We start from the raw sequence: 17,363 nt of genomic DNA on the forward strand, positions 1-17,363 counted from the left end.
AGGCGCGGGGAGAACATGCAAACTCCACACAGGCGGGGCCGGGGATTGAACCCGGGTCCTCACAACTGTGAGCCTGACGCTCTAACCAGTCGTCCACCGTGCCGCCCATTGGAATACATTCAATTTTATATAAAATTTACCTGAATTTAATATTTCCAAATTAATTCTTCAACATTAAGTTCACTAAAACATATCTAGAAGTGTAAATATTTGAAATATGAATCTTTTTTTTCCCAAAAAGGGACAAATTTGGATTACATTTCTTTAGTTTTCAATATGAGGTACAACATCAAGTAAATCGTTTCGGAGCTTGCAATTATTAACATGTAATTTAGAGAAATCATTATACAAGTTAATACTTGAAATGGATTTTAAAACTTTTTTTTTTTCATTCTTCAACACTAGATACGACATTAAGTAAGTCAACTGTTTTTGGTATTGTAAATATTCAAACTTAAAGTATATTTTATTTACAAAATGAGCTAAATATTGCGATTCAATTTTTAAACAATGACAGAAATGTAATGTAAAGTCAATCAAATGTCAGATAAATTATATAAAATAAATGTCAGCTTGATTAATTTACACAAAGTAAATGTGAGCTTCATTTAAAAAAATAAAATTGAATTTAAATTTGGATTTGAAAAAGGTTGTGAACGACAATGTATTATGGATTCAGACATAATTAAGAATGATTACACCTGGAGAAAGGACAGATGGATAAAATAATGAATATTTTAATATTACTTTTAATTTACAGAGTTTCTGTCTGCAGGTTTCACGGTGAAAGAAAATACTTTGACGCACACAATTAGGTACATTTGCAACTCTGGTATGGGGGTGAAAATACATGGTTAACATAAAAAAAAAAAAAGTGTACTTTTTATTTAAACATATTCAAATAATTATGTTCATTTAGATTTTGTGAGCAGACATTAGAATGTGCAGGTGTACCTAATGAATTGGTCGTGAGTTAAACGCGGCTCCTCACCGCGAGGACACTTGCCGCGTATTTAACAACGTCAGGTGCGGCTCCGGCGGTGTCGGCGGGAATCGGGAACGCTTTGCGTTCCTCAGACACTCCTGGTGGACAAACACTGGTTGACCACCTCCAGCAGCGACGAGTTCTCCAGCGCGGCCGCCACTCGCTCTTTGTCGGCCAGCTGCTTGTTCACTGTGGGCACCATGCAGGGGCGGGGGGGGGGGGGGGGGGGGGGAATGAAAAATAAATAAAATCTAAAACGTCCAACTTGCGATGGAAACGGGACAAGCGTGAACGCGTCCTTACCCGCGTCCTCGGAGGCGTGCGTCCCGGGCGTGATGTGCACGTCGATCTGGAGGTGACAATATACCGTAATTTCTCGTGTATAATGCACATTTTTCCCCTCCAATAAATGCACATTATACATAGGTATAGGGGCAAAAGGGAAAAACTTGCACATTTGATCAATGTAGGCCGCCATTGAGTGGCTATAAAAAAGCTGTACACTTTCATTCCAAAATGCCACTACCAGCTACAGGTTATGAGAAAGGTGTACACTTTCATTCTAATTTGCCACCAGCACCTTGAGGTGTAAAAAGGTGTAGCCTACACTTTCATTCCAATATGACAGGGGTGCATATGACTGCATATATGTACAGTTGTGCACGTTTACATACCCTGGCAGAATTTGTGACATTTTGTTTGTTTGTTTGTTTGTTTAATATGACTGAACAACAACCATCATTATTTTCTTTATGGTTATGTTTTGTTAGATGATAAAGCTTTTCTGAAATGCTTGACCGTTTAATTTGAATCCCATTAAAATAAAATTGAATGCGTTTCACCTGGTCCTACAGGCTTTCTTAAAAGAATTGCACCCATCTTACAAATTCTGCCTGGTTAATCCAACATATGAGCACAACTGTGTGTTTTCGCATATAAATAAAAGTAGGGCTGTGAATTTCAAAATAAGAGCAAGTAAAAAAAAAAAATGATTACCTGTTCAAATAAAGTGCTTAACTTCAGAATAATTCTTTGAAAAAAAAACGAACAAAATACAGATCATACTTCATGTTTTGATCATATGGGTAGAAGCAAAATCATGCATTGTAAAAATGCATTATATATAGGTAGAAGGGTTTTCCAGAATGTTGAGGTCAACTTTGGGGGTGCATATTATACATGGGTGCGCATTATACACGAGAAATGACGGTAAGCATAAATTTCAAATCTTGTTTTCCCCACTATTAATACAACCCATAACCTCGTTTGCCATAGACAACGTGGACAGAATCGGGATCAGTTCCGAACAGCATTCAGTGTAAGCACAAAACTTCCAGGTCACAGTGCTATTTTGTCTTTTTTCCTAAACTGAATAACCATAATGACAACAGGGAAAAAAACATTTTTATTAGGTATGTAGCGGTGCACCTTGAATCGGTCGGGCAGCGAGCGCAGCAGCTTGACTTTGATTGACAGGCCGATGAGCGTGGCCATGCTGCAGTGGGGGATGGTGGGCGTGAACTCCACGTCCACGTTGCTGTCGGTGTCGTTCACCTGCACGCAAAAAATAAATAAATCCTTTTTTAAAAAACAGCGCACTGGGATAAATCTATGAACAAACGACAGCAATGGGGAATTATTCAATTCAAGTGGAGACTATGGGCATAATAATGGATTGAATTCTGTCAACTAATCACATATTGAGGGAATTCACACAAACCAGCAAGAGCCGCTATTGACTGACTCGACTCCAGTCGTTTGCAGTCGAAAGAAGCTGCAAGTTGAGGAACGATTTCAATTATTTTGGTTGATTCCTCGATTTATTTCCATTTGTAATATTTGTAACGTATTTGTGTTATTACAAAATCTTTTTAAAAATGTCAACAACTATTTTATTTACATTAGTTTAGATATGTGCATGGTAATATATTATAGATAAAATATATACATTTCTTTTTAATTAATTTTGAAAAAAATCCTTACTTTTTTTCATTAAATATTTTCAATATGAAATAAATACTTACAAAAAGGAGTTTAGAGCATTCAAAGTGCAAGTTATTTTTGAACTAAGTTCATATAATCAAGAGTCTGTAGTTTTTTTTTGTTTTACATCTGTGCTTTGTAGAGCGATTTTCCACATTTTTGCAACCTGAATAAAGACAAAATTGTCTTTTCACCAAGGTGTATCTCAAGAATGTGAAATACAAATATTTGCGGGCATGACCATTACCATGGTCCTTATATTGGTTCTTTATTTATTCAGGCATTCATTGGTTTCCACCTGAATGAAATGAAGCAAAACAATTCACGTTTAAAATATGATTTTCCACAAAGAACCTACTTTGACTCTGAATTGCTCCACCACGTTGAGCTCCTCCAGAGAGAGCGGATGTTCGGGATCATTGATTGATCTGATCAGATGTTGTATCGGTTAAAGACAATCGCGCATCCTGATCCATCGACCCCGTCGCAAAATGAGACAAAATAAACGCCCGTCAACAAACACGGTGCTGCTCAGCCTCAGGCGACGTCCTGGCTAGCAATCCGTTTTTGGCTCTGTGTCAGACTCATTTGAATATCAGTGCAGATGGGGAAAAAAATAAATACAAATTACACACAGCCTCTCACAACAACACAGCCGTTGGTGCTAAACGCCATTTTCTTCTGCACGTCCTTGTTTTACTATTTTTAACTTGGTAACTGTTATATTATACTGTAATTCATTGTTTTCCATCCTTCATTTCCTAAAAAGAAGACAAACTATTGCTGTTGCACTTTGCTAAAAAGAGATCAGTGTCAAGAATCAGATATAAGTGAAATTGTGTGGCTGTATTATCTAAAGTTTTGATTATATTCATTTTTGTACATGAAGTTGTCTAAAAACAAACACGTCTCCTAAACAGGTAGTCTATTTTATCCGATTGTTATACTTAGAGTAGTCCATAATAAATAGGGGGGAAAACAAATAATTCACAATTTTTTTAACATAAGTAAACTCCAACAATACCCCACTTCAGTATTTAGGACATGATTTTAAACATTTGGATTTTTTTCCCATTATTTCTATCACATATTTTCTGATAGGTGTGTACATAACCGAATAAGTCCTTAAATACGATAAAAACATACACATTTTAAAATCTAATTAAAACAAATGGAAACCGGTCGGATTTCAACAACAACAACAACAAAATGACGGTACTTTATGTGCATCCTCAGTTTCTTACGGTGAGCTCAACTGAAAGGAACTTTAACCACGTATGTGCAGTTATTTAAAACTATTACACAAATTAGTTTTTAATTATTTTCTTCATTTGTATTAACTCCTATAAAAGCGGAAAAGGTAAATACAGCTGACAACGACTTGCCGGAATAATTGTTATGAAACGTTAGCGTTTTATAATTTGTAAAACTAAAGTGCGACACACTTCCGGGAACAACGGAACGCAACAGAGTCCAAAATATACGGATGCGCACCGTATCATCTTTTAGAACACATTAGTATTTTAAAACAGAATATGGAAACAGTCAATGGAAATGTATGTGTCCATGGGGAAACCTCCAGTATAGACACATGTACGCGTTACTGATCGAGTCACGTTCTATGATAATGCTAAAGTCGCGGTCCGCCAAAAAAAGGATATCAAAGATTTCCCTGTCGTCGATGGGGTCGTGGACGTCTTCGTCCTCGTCGGCGGCCGTCAGCAACCTCTCGCCGGACCGCTCGAATATGACCGGGTTGGCGTTTTCCAACTGGGTCCCGCCCGACATTTTGTAGCGGTACTTTAAGCCAAAGAGACTGAGAGCCCGTGGATATGCAAGCTAAACCTACACGGACTGCGCCGTTACCAAAACATAACGCACGTTCTGGAATAATTGCGCATGCGTATGAGTAAAACACAAGGCACTTCCGGGACAACGGAGAGCGACAGAGTCCAAAAGGCGATCTCCACCGCAGTACAAAATACATGATTTTAATTCCAAGCTTTTATATTTGGGATACGACTTGAACACCAGAAAAACACTAACATGGGTAAATGTACGTAGTAATAAGACATCTATTTGGTCGTTACAACGACAATCTCCCTGTCATCGTTGGAGTAGCTAATGAGTAGCATACATCATAGAAAAGAACACTAGATACGCCAGTACGCTGTAGCCACCCGGTTAACCGACGTGCCTACATGGCGGCCATGTTAGGGAGGTATACGTGCCAATAGACGGCAGTGCATGGACACTGCCATTAAGTCGCAACTTGCTCATTTCTCGACCGAGTGTTATTGTTTTTTTCTTTCAATGCCTAAGCGTATGTTATCAATACAAAACATTTTTTGGGGGAAAAAAAGCACACCATTTTTTTTTTGAATTGTGTGAATGGGGCTCCCAGTTCCTTTGTCGTATATGTACGACGTATCACACAACCGCATGCAGCACAGCGAACCAGCATGCTTGGTCTTTTGCTTTTTCTTGCAGTCTACACACATAGGAAATACGCTGACGACTTTGACCTTCCTTGCGTAAGGTCGCCGTCGGCACGGAGTTTAAAATGGGCGTGGCGTAACTAGACGCAGCAGTTGCTTGAAAACGGCGCACGTGCGGAGTCAACGTCTCGCAATCACAGACATGGCTGCCATTGGTATCTGCGGTGAGTGGATGTTTCTGTCGTGTGGCACAAAGTTGATAGCTGCTCACGTCAAGCAGGACAGAAAGCCATTTGTATTTGACTGTAGCACTGCTAAGAAAAAGGAAAATGACCCAAAAGCTGACGACGACAATAGTCTTGCAGGGGCAACTGGAAGTGACATAATACTTGCGTTCACTATTTCACCATCCGGAAAAGTGGCGGCACTCACCGATGACTCCAAACGACTGGTTCTATTCGAGCGTCAACATTGTTGGCAGTGTGTCAGCACCAGGTGGTTGGCGAGGAGGGGCACGTCCTTGGCGTTTACCAGGGGGGAAGATGAGGTTCTTGTGGCTGACAAATCGGGTGATGTGTACTCCTTCTCGGTGATGCAACCGGAGAAGGAAGGCGAGCTTAAGATGGGCCACCTTTCCATGGTGCTCGCTCTCACGATGTCACTTGATGGGAAGTATATCATCACTGCTGATCGGGATGAAAAAATAAGAGTGAGTCACCTTTGTTCTCCGTACAACGTCCAGTCCTTCTGCCTAGGACACAAAGAGTTTGTCAGCTCGCTGTTGGTTCCTTCAGGCGATCGGCACTGGTTGCTGTCAGGATCGGGGGACGGCACGATGAAGCTGTGGGAGTACAAAACCGGCCGGAGGCTCCAAAGCTACGACTTGAAAGACCTCGACGAGACGCACGTCTCTAAATTGGAGAACGAGAGGGTAACCGTTTGCCACATGACCGGCTCCCCCGATGGACGTCACGTAGCCGTGCAGTGTGACGGAGTGTCGACGATTCGCTTTTTCGCGCTGAAGCGAGAGAACGACGAACAAAAACTCGTGCCGCACAGCAGGCTTTCCCTGCCACGTTGTCCTCTCGACATGACCTTTGACCCAGAAGGCCGGCTTTGGGTGCTGATGGATTCCGACGAGACGCTGCTTCGAATCTACACGCTTGAACAAAGCACCTGGAAGTGTGAAACTGCGGGCCCTGAACTGAAAAGAGCGACTGCTGCCTTCGAGCCTCACTGGGAGACAATGGACGTTGCCGCTAAGGCCAGCAGCCGCTTTGAACATCTGCACAAGGCGACTTTCGATAACGTGGCCGTGTACATGGAAAAGAAGCAGCAACGACTGGAGGAGCAACAGCAGCAGCAGAAGAGGAGGAAAATGGGACCGAAAGGCAATGGCAAGAAGGCCAGAAAAGTGGTGTGAAATGCCTGTCGTCATCTCCACGAACTGAATTTTGAATTTATTTTCCTGCTTCGGATGACGCGTCATGATAAATGTCAATCACATGGCATCATTTTATGTTTTGCACATTTCTTTGATATGCCTCCCACATGTATCCAGATCTATAAAAAAAAAAAAAATAAACTTTGCATTGAAAAGTGCAAAACTACAGCAGAAACGCATCTGAATTCAGCTTGAAGCTCAGTTTATAGATGATGCGATTAGACTGTACATTTGAAGTTCAACAGCATTTTTAGATGTGTGGATGTCAAATTATTAGTCTACATTCAGACTAGTTGTAATCCAGATTGTTTGAAACAAAAAGAAGACCATAAATGCAATGAAAAGAGCTTCTAAATATAAACTCAAATACGACCACAGATGTACCAAGAACATCTATTTATTGGTTTTCAAAAGAATTTGACATTTTTTTTTATTTACAAAAGCAGCACAAGGAAGAGAAACATTTGCAGAAGCCGTGGACTGGTCGAAAAACAGCAGTGGAGTAGTTTGAGGTTATTTCAGGGGGGATACCCCGATGCAGAAAAATGAGACTTGTTTATTTTGAACACACCCCCAAAAATTGCCTGCAGCCTTTCCTAAAATATACCACAACGTTTTCATCGCGCACACATCCACACACTGCTGGTCAGGCTGCAATAAATAAAAACACCACAATACATACAGGACACGTCATGGAGTTTGTGCCACCTTCGAGGAAGTCCTAAAATGTTTTGATCATCATCATCTGAATGCCTCAATTAGTCACGTGTACAAAAAAAAAAAAGCTTTCTGCTTGTACCTCGCCTCCTAAGTTATTTTAAAACAAAATCATTATTTTATAAATGTGTACATCTAAAGTCCAATAGCATGCACAGATGTCAAATAAATCAGTGGCAAAACGTGACATCTACTTTACAAAGACGTGTGAAATATATACTTGGACTGCTGTTTATTGACGATCAAATTACAATCAGGAGCACAACATTCATATTTTCCCCCCGTGAAAGAAATACACTGATGCCTTGAGATACGAGTTACAAGTTTTACAAGAGACGAGCTGTCACTTGGCCAATTTCTGGTTTTGAGCAAAAATTGGAGAGAAGAGCCGCGCGGTGGCAGTGAACTGAACTCACGTCACAAAAAGCAGCGGTTTTGCACAAAGTGAACAGTTTCTCTTGACTGTAGACAGATAATATAACAATACTCACAGGCAAATATTATGCTCTGAAAACGACTATTATTACTGCTGAGGAGTTGTGACGTCTCCTCCATCTCCATGTCTGTATTATACTGCCCCCAGGTGGCCATAGTGTGAACACCAGGAGTAGCACAATGTCAACGGTTGAATTCTTGACACTCTATTTAATTCTATCATAACTGTAAAACATTTTAGAATGCTATTTTGCATTTCCATTCGGATGCAATGGGATTGGTCGAGAGACAAGCGTCATGAAACGAAAGAACTCGTATCTCAAGGCACCACTGTAGATGGAAACCTGAATTGGTGAAGATGAATGGTTTAGTGAACAACTGTACGAGAAAGACGTCTTTAGGGTCAGTGTCAAAAACGAAATGTAAAAGCTGCAGGTGCGGAAAAACAGGACAGGACGTTAGTCTGCAGTTAGGAAGTTTAAGATGAAGACAATTGTGTAAAGAAGATTCTCCTCTATGGGATAGGAACACTCATTTCATCATTGAGCATCCATTAAACGCTTGACTCGGGTCCTAATTTCGGCACAAAGAAACAGTCTTCAACTTGTTAAAAGTGTAGTAGTACCAAAAACACCACAAGAAACACTCCCCGTTTGACACACTTTTCTCCCCAAAGTCGACAAGAAACACGTTACAATTATTTCTTTCCCTACATGAGCGAATGTGCTTGTTAAAAATGCTTGCAAGCACAACGTGTCATTACAGCAGCGTACTGTAAGGCCGCGGCAGGACGCCAAGCGCGCCCGAGCCACGCAGAGCTCGTTTTGTCCCGGCTGCTGCGGCCATGATGCAACAGGCTGGACTAAAAAAAGAAGAAGGAGCTGGAGAGAAGAAGAGTCTCATTTGGCCTTGAAAGTCATGAACATTCTTGTGGATCTCCTTTTGTGAATGCTTGCGTGTGATGCGTAGTTACTGATTTAAAAGAAAAAGGAAAAAGATTGATAGGAGTAAAGTTACTTTGGCACTTGCCTCCCATCGTTTGAGCCCAACGAAAAGCATGTAGAATACAGTGCGTCTTTATTCTCACTTTTCCTACATTTTGTCGCAGCCTTGTTCCAAAACCGCCTGAATCCAATTCTACACACAACACCCCAAACGGACAACACGAAAAAGATGGGAACTCCATTCAAATCTTAGGGGCACACACACCCTGTAAATCCGTTTGCAAAGTTAATACGGCAGTCCGGCGTTTATCGCGGGGCCTACGTTCCAGAACCCTAACCTGCGACGGCGGACGAAAGTCCGCCAAGTAGCGACAATAGATTGATTGGATCATTTCTATACATTCTAAAGCTGTATGCATCATACCAATCCAAAATATGCATATTCCTTTTGTCCACTTGGGATCGCCATCCTCACGTTCTGCACTGTCGTATCTGCGACTTTGAATGTGTGTGGCTTGAAGAGGCGGGCCAAATGACAGTGTAGAATTGGCTGTGGTTGGCTAATAGCGGCTAGCTGTTAACTAGCTAACAGTTATCCAGTCTGCGTGTTGAGCGACTCTGGGCGAGTGGCCGCTGTAACTCGCGCCTGTGCATGGATGCGCTTGTTACGTTGAGTCAAACAAAAAGAAGAAGAATAGTGAACTGAATCCATTTTGGAATAGGTTAGGGTGTCACACAATGTGGAAAATACTTGTACGTGGAATGACTCAAAGGAGGTTTACCAAAAAACAGCATACATTCAAAACATGACCGGCAGCTCAAACCCAAAGTTCGCCATCATCACCTCACGACACCACCAAATTACAACGCTGCACCTCCAATCATGTCCAAAAACACGACAGGTTATATGATCCTTTGCATATCTTACTCACGTGAAGGCTGGTTGTTCTTTTACACCGAAAGAAATATGACTGAAGAAAAAAAAATGCAAATTCCCATCCAAAATGCCCACCAGTCACAATTCTACTTCCTGTTTGGCTTCCTCTTCCCATGAGGACTCATCCTCCATTTAGACTATTTAGGTCATGTGTTGCTGTGACAACCACGGGGGAGCGCGGGGGGGAACCCAGAGGGACGCCAGGAAAAGAAGACGTGGCTGGAATACTCGACTCATGTTTGCGATGTGACTTTTAGTGCAATCAAATGTAAACGGAGATTTACTCTTGCTATAAAAGACGTCGATGCCCGTGTGAGTAAAGAGTCATGACAGCGGCCCAACGAGATATGCTCGTACATTGGATGAGAATATGTCTTTTGGAAGCACTCAAGTGACGTCAGCATTCCTAAAAGAATGAGAGATGCTGCTAGTTTGGAATTTTTAATTCAATTTAAGATTACGTGTTTTTTTGTTTTTTGGATTCCATTTCAAATTATGGAAATGGCAACAAAAGATGCTGTGATCTACACATTTTCCCATTTTAAATTTAAAATATTCAAATGTTGGAAATGAAAATATGGAATTGGCAAATCCAGATGCTGTGAGCTTTTCCTTTTTTTTAAAATTTAATTTAAAATGACTTTTTTTATCAAATTAAAAAATGTGAAAATGACAAATATGATAACATTTTAACCCAAAATTGAATTCGCCTTAATATTGTTTTTAATACATTAAAAAAGGTTTCAGCAGTTATAAAAGAAAGAAAATGGCAATAAAGGAACATCATTTCAGAATATTTATAATTAAATGAAAAATGAAAAACATTTTAATTGTGTTATACTGGGAAAATGAAAAAAAAAAGAAAGAAAATCAACAAAAAAGATGGAAATGGAAAGTACAGACACTGTAAGCTTTACATTTTTAACATTTGCAATTTAATGTTTAAAAATGAATGTTTTCTAATTAAATAATCAATCCTATTTTTTTTAATTCCAAAATTATTATTATTATTATTATTTATTTTTTTCAAATTGAAAAAAAAAACGCATTCATTTTTCCGGAAGAAAAACCGAAAATAGCAAGCAGGGATGTTTCGAGATTTGATGAAACTAAAACCTGAGAAATAATGAAAAGAGGGGAAAAAGGAGTTACGTGCGCGCGTGTGTGAGTGAGTGTGTGCTCAAGTCCTTCATGCACACAAAACCCAACCTGCCAAGCTTTTGTGTGCGTGCGCGGTCAGCCCAGCTTGGTGATCTGTAGGTCTCCGTCTATCCGCACCGTGTCGATTGAGGCCAAACATTTTACTTTGTGGTAAAAGTCAAAGAGCTGGTGTCCGTCCACGAATATCCGGAACCTCTGGTGCTCGCAGTGGATCTCCACCTGCAAGCGGAGACACGACACTCGACTTTGGTAACCGTAACGGCGAAAAAACAGCGTCGTCGAGGTCTGAAAGTGTGTGGAAAAGGTGTTGAAATCTTGTTCTGGACGGGACGAGGAACAACTGGATGGGAGCACCAATTTTTTCCCACTGGACATCTGGTGGATTTGCACACGACCTTCAACCTTTTGACCTTTGCAAGGGCCAATCAAATGAGCTTTCACAACAAAAATAAATGTATCAACAAAATCACTACTGGACAGAAATTGGACAAAAAACATTCCAAAGCCGTCTCGCTTGAGTTACCGAAGATCATAACGTTCAAGGTCATATTATACTTACAGTATAGCCCACCGACATCAACACAACCCCAAAATAATGTTCAATCGCCAAGAAAATAGCACATTTACGATGATGTCATGTGATTAAAATGGCACCCTAAGCAATGTAATTGTCAGAAAGGAATCTGTACACGCTTCCCTTCGGGCCTGACGCGCTTCCTTCTGCATCGAAGCATCGTCAGCGATCCGATTTGAACAAAACCGGCTAACTTGAATGTATCTCACCCAACTATTTTCACTTGTTATTGTATCCAACAAAACCCACCTGGACTTTCAGTCTCGAGGTTCACAGTTGACAGCAGCTGGGAGGGCGTGTCAGAATCTCATAAACAAAACAAAAACAGAGGGTCGCAATATTGGCGAAATCTAGTGACAAAGTGGCGAAGTCGTGTTGTTCGGTTCCTACAAAGAAGACAAACTACTGCCGTAGCATTTTCCGAAAAAGAAAAGATGTTAACAGACCAACGACTGACGTTGCGCTTTTCGAAAAAGAAGCTCGCGTTCCACCTCTACTGTACGACCTTTAAGCGTTTTATGATGACAAGCGTTTGCTTGATTGTTACTCGCATTCATTCCTGGCGCGACCTGCGTTTGACTTGGCTCCGCTGCAATGCAACGAGAGCTGAAGTCTCGCAAAACAAACACAACGACCGAAAACCTGCAAACATTTGCGCGTAAGCCGGCAAACAAACGAAGAAGCGCGTCACACGTCGGAACGCACGCCCTTGCGTCGATGAGGAAACGTCGGCCGCAATCTGCCGTCCGCAGCTTCTGCCGCTCGCTTTTATCAGATGGGTGCTCTTACATAAGTAAGCAGGGACACGGCGTAAACACGAGGCTCAAATCTGTCAGAGAAAGTATTTCCCACACGTCGGCCTCCTTTTGAACACAAAAGCGATAAGCGAGTGTCTATTCTCGGCCGAGCGCCGCGTGCGCTCGTCGCCGCATTGAGAATTACTCGAGCAGAAATGCGTGGACTTCCTCAGGTCGCCCGACACGGCATGAATCCATCACGCGCCGTACGTCATCCGCAGCCGCCCTCGCGCAGAAACAACATCGCGTATCTGCGCGGATGTGGAATTTTCTGTTGGCTTGTTTCGCAACGAAATAGCAAAGGAGAAAGCATTCAGCTGCGAGGCAAGCCGTTACTTGTCCAGGCCCAAACGCGAGATGAGATCGTGTCCGCAAGTCAAGAGGAAACGCGGCTGTTAACAGTGCGACGACGTCACGGCATTGAGTTCGCTCGCAACCTGACAAAAACAAGGAGCGCGTCCACCCTCGCTTGACATCATCTCCCATCTACAAATCGAAGAGGTTTTGTTGCGATAATCCCCGCAGGGCAGCTGCTGCAAGACAGCTGGACACGTGCGGACACGCACGGCAGCGCGGGTCCAAGGCAGTCCGCTTGCTCCGCAATTATTGTGTCGCACACAACCGCCACACGTTTTATCGTTGTCATCGAGACGCAATTTGGTTTCCGTGCTCATCGCCGACATGCGCGCGTGGAAAACGGCCTTTTTTGCCAAGCGTGTGTATCCCGGCGAAGTTGTGCTGGATGTCTTTTAAGGGTTCCCAACATGACCCCTTAAAAGTCTCTCAATAGCACCGTTCGCAGAAAGATGATTAGGATTCGTGCGTTTTTTCTCTCAGACATTCAGGAAGATGGCAGCACACCAAAATAAAAGCTTGCTGGAGGTAATTCGTGATGAAGTTTAGTTTTTGTTTCTTTACCCTAAAAGGCTGATCTGGGATGAAAGGAAAGTAGGCGGTGGAGGCCTCCTCCTCGGTCCACTTGCCGGCCACGCGGGCGCTGCGCAGGAACTGGCGGTCCGAGAAGCGGGCGGTGAGCTTGAGGGCCACGTCGTACGCCGCGTCCTCCTCGCCCTTGTCCCGGCCGCAGGTCAGGCTGACGTCAAAACTGAGAAGGGTTCAAGTGGGAGGGAAGGGCGTCAACGCAGGGGGTGGCCAGACGTTACCGGTCCGGCGGCTAATCTGGGATGACGGGTCGAACGAATCGTAATCCCCGCTGCTCGTTTGGGTGAGCGTCCCGCGCCCTGCGGCTTTGTGCGCACACAGGCGGAAAACCGCCGCAAGCGAGCTTCCGAGGCGACACGGAGCAAAATGTCGGGACAGCCGAATGTTACGAGGCATTCGGCGACACAGGAAAGTCTGCATTAAAAAAGTACGCAGCCGACGACCACGATGAGCGGCCGTTTGTTCTGTTGCACGTTTCTCTCCAAGAGAAGCGATGCAGCGTAATTAAGAGCAAGAAGAAGAGGCAGAGAAGGTCCCCAACTCATCTCCAGTGACAGCCTATTTTCCCACAGAGCCGAGAGAATAGATTTAGGAGTACTCTTGTATGCTCTGTTTGCATGTGTTGCTGCTCTGTTTGGCTCATAATCACCATTAACATCTCTGCAAATTTCACATTAGACACAATTATATGCTTGGTAATGGTTTTCTTCAATTTGACAGTAAACTTCAACTGGAACAAATAAACAGCTTGAAGCAAGCACGCTTTGTCTCTTATTTGGAGAACTGTGCGAGCGAGTCTTCTTTGCGTTTCCTCAAAGTGATGTTATACGACGGTCTCCCATTCTTGACAGCGAGAGAGGAAGGACAGGCACCAAGGAATCCTTTCAAAGTGTGTTTCAAGAGCTTGAAATGTGTCGAAAGGGTGTTGGGATAGGGCTAAAACGGTATAAAAAGGCTTTTACATATTGTTTCTCCATAGCACAGATTCTTATCTATTGCGAGTCTGGAATGTAACCCCCAGGAGGAACGGGGGGGGGGGGTTCCCTATCCTCCACCGCTTTTGGGAAGGAGGACTCAGGGAGGACAAAAGTCTCGTCGTCCAACTGTCGATTGATGAATTCATCGATTCGAGATACGCGTGTCCCAATACTTTTGCCCGCTTGTACACATGAACGCTTGTCATGTATGTGGCCAGCTGCAGGGAGCGATGAAGTCACCGCAGCGCAGGCGGGGAGGCTCAGTTCCACGTTGAACTTTCCATGTAGGGTCAAGTCACACCCAGACAAGTCGCCGCTGTGTTTTTTTTTTTCCTCCGCTCTACTTTTACTCACTCGTTGTGGAGAGGGAACGCCCTGACTGACTTCGCATACTTAAAGAAGTCGCCATTCACGTTCATGCGGCGCCCGTAGCAGTAATTATTCATTGGAATGTCACCGCCTTTAGAACAAAAGGATTTATCTACTCAAATAAGGGGGGGGGGGGGGGGGGGGGGGGCCAACATCAAGTTTGTGGGCCTTTTACAGCCCTCTCGGCCTTTGCACGTGTTCAGCAATTATCTACAAACATTTGGAAACAAAGCTCTCTATAGATGCACTCTGCATTTTGTTGTCTTGGGCTTGACATGAAATCTAATCTAACAATGAAGAACAAAAAAACAAAAAAAAAAAAAGTTGACCTGTCTGGCTCCAGGTCCATGATGCCCATCACGATGATCTTCTTGCCGGGCCTCATGCCACCCCGGATGCGTCCGCTGAAGGGCACCGTCTGCGCGTTCAAAACAAAACGAAACAAACCAAAAAAAGCACATCATATTACACATTTGCAATCAAAACAAGCACAAATATATATACATTTTCTGGGAAGCACAGTGTAGTTGTGGTTAGCACATGCGCCTCTCAGTTCTGAGGTTCGAATTCCTCTGTGGAGTTTGCAAGTTCTCCCGGTGCTTCCCTCCCACATTCCCAAAACGTGAACGTTAGCTTCAGTGAAGACTCTTCAATTGTCCATAGGTGTGAATGGGAATGCCCGTTTGCCTTTACGTGCCCTGCGATTGGCTGCCGACCAATCCAGCGTGTACCTCGCTTCTCTCGCCGACGGAATAGAAGAATCTCAATTGTTCATATGTGTGAATGTGAGTTTCAACAGTCGTTTGGCTATACTTGCTCTGTAATTAACACATTCACTGCCATTGACGGCTTTAGAAGTCAAATATCCATGTGAACTGGGAAGGCTTGCAGTGAATGAGTTCAATGGGTGACCAGTCCTGGGTGTACCCCGCTTCTCTCGCCAAAAGCCCCCGCCAACCCACACACAAAAAAAAAAAAACTAAGAAAAAAAAAAACATGCATATTAGCATCACTGACATTCTTCATTGTCCATATGTGTGAATGTGAGTTTCAACAGTCGTTTGGCTATACTTGCTCTGTAATTAACACATTCACTGCCATTGACGGCTTTAGAAGTCAAATATCCATGTGAACTGGGAAGGCTGGCAGTGAATGAGTTAAATGGGTGACCAGTCCTGGGTGTACCCCGCTTCTCTCGCCAAAAGCCCCCGCCAACCCACACACAAAAAAAAGAAAAAAAAAACATGCATATTAGCATCACTGACATTCTTCATTGTCCATATGTGCGAATGTGAGTTTCAACAGTCGTTTGGCTATACTTGCTCTGTAATTAACACATTCACTGCCATTGACGGCTTTAGAAGTCAAATATCCATGTGAACTGGGAAGGCTGGCAGTGAATTAGTTAAATGGGTGACCAGTCCTGGGTGTACCCCGCTTCTCTCGCCAAAAGCCCCCGCCAACCCACACACAAAAAAAAAACAAAGAAAAAAAAAACATGCATATTAGCATCACTGACATTCTTCATTGTCCATAAGTTTGAATGTGAGTTTCAAAACTTTTTCTCTATATGTGCCAGTCAGTCGAGGGTGTACCCCACTTCTTTCTCCAAGTGCCCCCCCCAAAAAAAATCATGCATGGAAGGTTCATTGAACTCTAAATTGCCCAATCAACAGATTATAAATTGCACCGCGCCTCTCACACCAAATCAGCAGCGATAGATTTTTAGCTCACCCAGAGTCAAATTCGGCCAAACGCTATGGAAATTGGACAAAGGGATGTACATTCATTCATCCATTCATTCGTACCAGGAGCCGTGCAAGATCCTCCTTGTCAGGTGAGATGAGGCCGACGCGCCCCAACGAGTCGTTCAGCTGCTCGTCCTCCACCATCTGTACAAAAAAAACGAAAACAAATATTTGTCTTCTTTTTTATTTAACAATAAACACAATATGGGTCCTTGAACACAACAAGGGGAGCTCCGACCGAGCGGTCAATCCTCCGAGCACCGGCGGGCCAGGTGAGCCCCGACACCCACAAGCGTGCACAAAGCCGCCATGCGGGAATCGAACATGCACGCACACAAAAGAAGCCAGTTTCAAGAAGAAGCAATCCGCCGCGTCGGGCTGCAAGAATACTAACAATCGCCTCGTTTTCTGCTCCCTGCACCGCCATCTTGAGCCGCATAGGATGCTGTCTGTCCCGCAGGAGGAAGAGGAGGAGGGTGAAGAGGAGGAGGAGGAGGAGGGAGTGAAGAGCTACCCTGCCGGCCGGCTTGGGAGCGCCGTGTGTCCGCGTCGTGGCACTCCTTGTGGAGCCAGGAGGGCTCGTTGCCTGGTCGTCTTGCGGCTTTGGGCGGCCCAGCAGCGGTGGTAGCCGGACGGCATCCCCCCCGCCCCCATGCCCCGCCCCCGCCCCCGCCCCGCCGCGCTCCGCTCGGGTGGCTGCTGCTTTATCTGCTGACGTATGCTCGATTCATAATTACACACTCCCCAAGCTTAATCCCCGTCTGTTGGAGAGGGCTAATCACACACTTCACCCAATTACACAACATGGGCGCGTGTGAGTGTCTATTTTTAAACTAACCCTAAAAGTCCATCATGCAATATTCAATTCACGCGAGCTGTAGTAACCACTTGTTTTGGTTAATCATTATTTCA

At 43.5% G+C, this 17,363-nt stretch overlaps 3 protein-coding genes across 5 annotated transcripts; 1 reads left to right on the top strand and 2 right to left on the bottom strand.

Moving 5' to 3' along the window:
• Positions 1 to 715: 715 nt before the first annotated feature.
• Positions 716 to 4,895, bottom strand: ciao2b (cytosolic iron-sulfur assembly component 2B). Of its 2 annotated transcripts, XM_061791174.1 has the most exons (5): positions 4,628 to 4,888; positions 3,327 to 3,404; positions 2,414 to 2,539; positions 1,289 to 1,334; positions 716 to 1,174 (listed from the first exon to the last, which is right to left on the bottom strand). In XM_061791174.1, exons 1-5 carry the CDS (start codon positions 4,754 to 4,756, stop codon positions 1,074 to 1,076), a joined length of 480 nt encoding a protein of 159 aa, XP_061647158.1. In that variant the 5' UTR covers positions 4,757 to 4,888; the 3' UTR covers positions 716 to 1,073. The 2 variants fall into 2 exon arrangements, with proteins under 2 accessions (XP_061647158.1, XP_061647159.1); XM_061791175.1 differs by lacking the exons at positions 716 to 1,174; positions 1,289 to 1,334 and adding an exon at positions 1,341 to 2,143 and having other exon boundaries at positions 4,628 to 4,895.
• A 268-nt stretch (positions 4,896 to 5,163) lies between these two features.
• On the top strand, positions 5,164 to 7,029 carry wdr4 (WD repeat domain 4). The gene has a single exon (XM_061791171.1). The coding sequence runs from the start codon at positions 5,609 to 5,611 to the stop codon at positions 6,827 to 6,829; it is 1,221 nt and encodes a 406-aa protein (XP_061647155.1). The 5' UTR covers positions 5,164 to 5,608; the 3' UTR covers positions 6,830 to 7,029.
• A 202-nt stretch (positions 7,030 to 7,231) lies between these two features.
• On the bottom strand, positions 7,232 to 17,116 carry LOC133486270 (galectin-related protein B-like). Of its 2 annotated transcripts, none has more exons than XM_061791172.1 (5): positions 16,846 to 17,116; positions 16,512 to 16,595; positions 15,033 to 15,121; positions 13,334 to 13,520; positions 7,232 to 11,263 (listed from the first exon to the last, which is right to left on the bottom strand). In XM_061791172.1, exons 1-5 carry the CDS (start codon positions 16,888 to 16,890, stop codon positions 11,120 to 11,122), a joined length of 549 nt encoding a protein of 182 aa, XP_061647156.1. In that variant the 5' UTR covers positions 16,891 to 17,116; the 3' UTR covers positions 7,232 to 11,119. The 2 variants fall into 2 exon arrangements, with proteins under 2 accessions (XP_061647156.1, XP_061647157.1); XM_061791173.1 differs by having other exon boundaries at positions 16,966 to 17,107.
• Positions 17,117 to 17,363: the final 247 nt, after the last annotated feature.

The sequence above is a fragment of the Phyllopteryx taeniolatus genome, chromosome 11, assembly GCF_024500385.1.
Source record: "Phyllopteryx taeniolatus isolate TA_2022b chromosome 11, UOR_Ptae_1.2, whole genome shotgun sequence".
Lineage (NCBI taxonomy): Eukaryota > Metazoa > Chordata > Actinopteri > Syngnathiformes > Syngnathidae > Phyllopteryx > Phyllopteryx taeniolatus.

Bases quoted from the DNA above. Each gene is read 5' to 3' on its own strand.
- wdr4 (XM_061791171.1), top strand. From the start codon at position 5,609: ATGGCTGCCATTGGTATCTGCGGTGAGTGGATGTTTCTGTCGTGTGGC.
- LOC133486270 (XM_061791172.1), bottom strand. From the start codon at position 16,890: ATGCGGCTCAAGATGGCGGTGCAGGGAGCAGAAAACGAGGCGATT. The intron at 13,521-15,032 runs GTCAACTTTTTT...AACCCTTCTCAG, and splicing joins ATGGACCTGGAGCCAGACAG to TTTTGACGTCAGCCTGACCT. The intron at 11,264-13,333 runs GTAAAGAAACAA...CTCCGCTTGCAG, and splicing joins TCCCAGATCAGCCTTTTAGG to GTGGAGATCCACTGCGAGCA.
- ciao2b (XM_061791174.1), bottom strand. From the start codon at position 4,756: ATGTCGGGCGGGACCCAGTTGGAAAACGCCAACCCGGTCATATTCGAG. The intron at 2,540-3,326 runs GTAGGTTCTTTG...TTTTGCGTGCAG, and splicing joins TGGAGCAATTCAGAGTCAAA to GTGAACGACACCGACAGCAA. The intron at 1,335-2,413 runs GTGCACCGCTAC...TGTCACCTCCAG, and splicing joins CGCTGCCCGACCGATTCAAG to ATCGACGTGCACATCACGCC.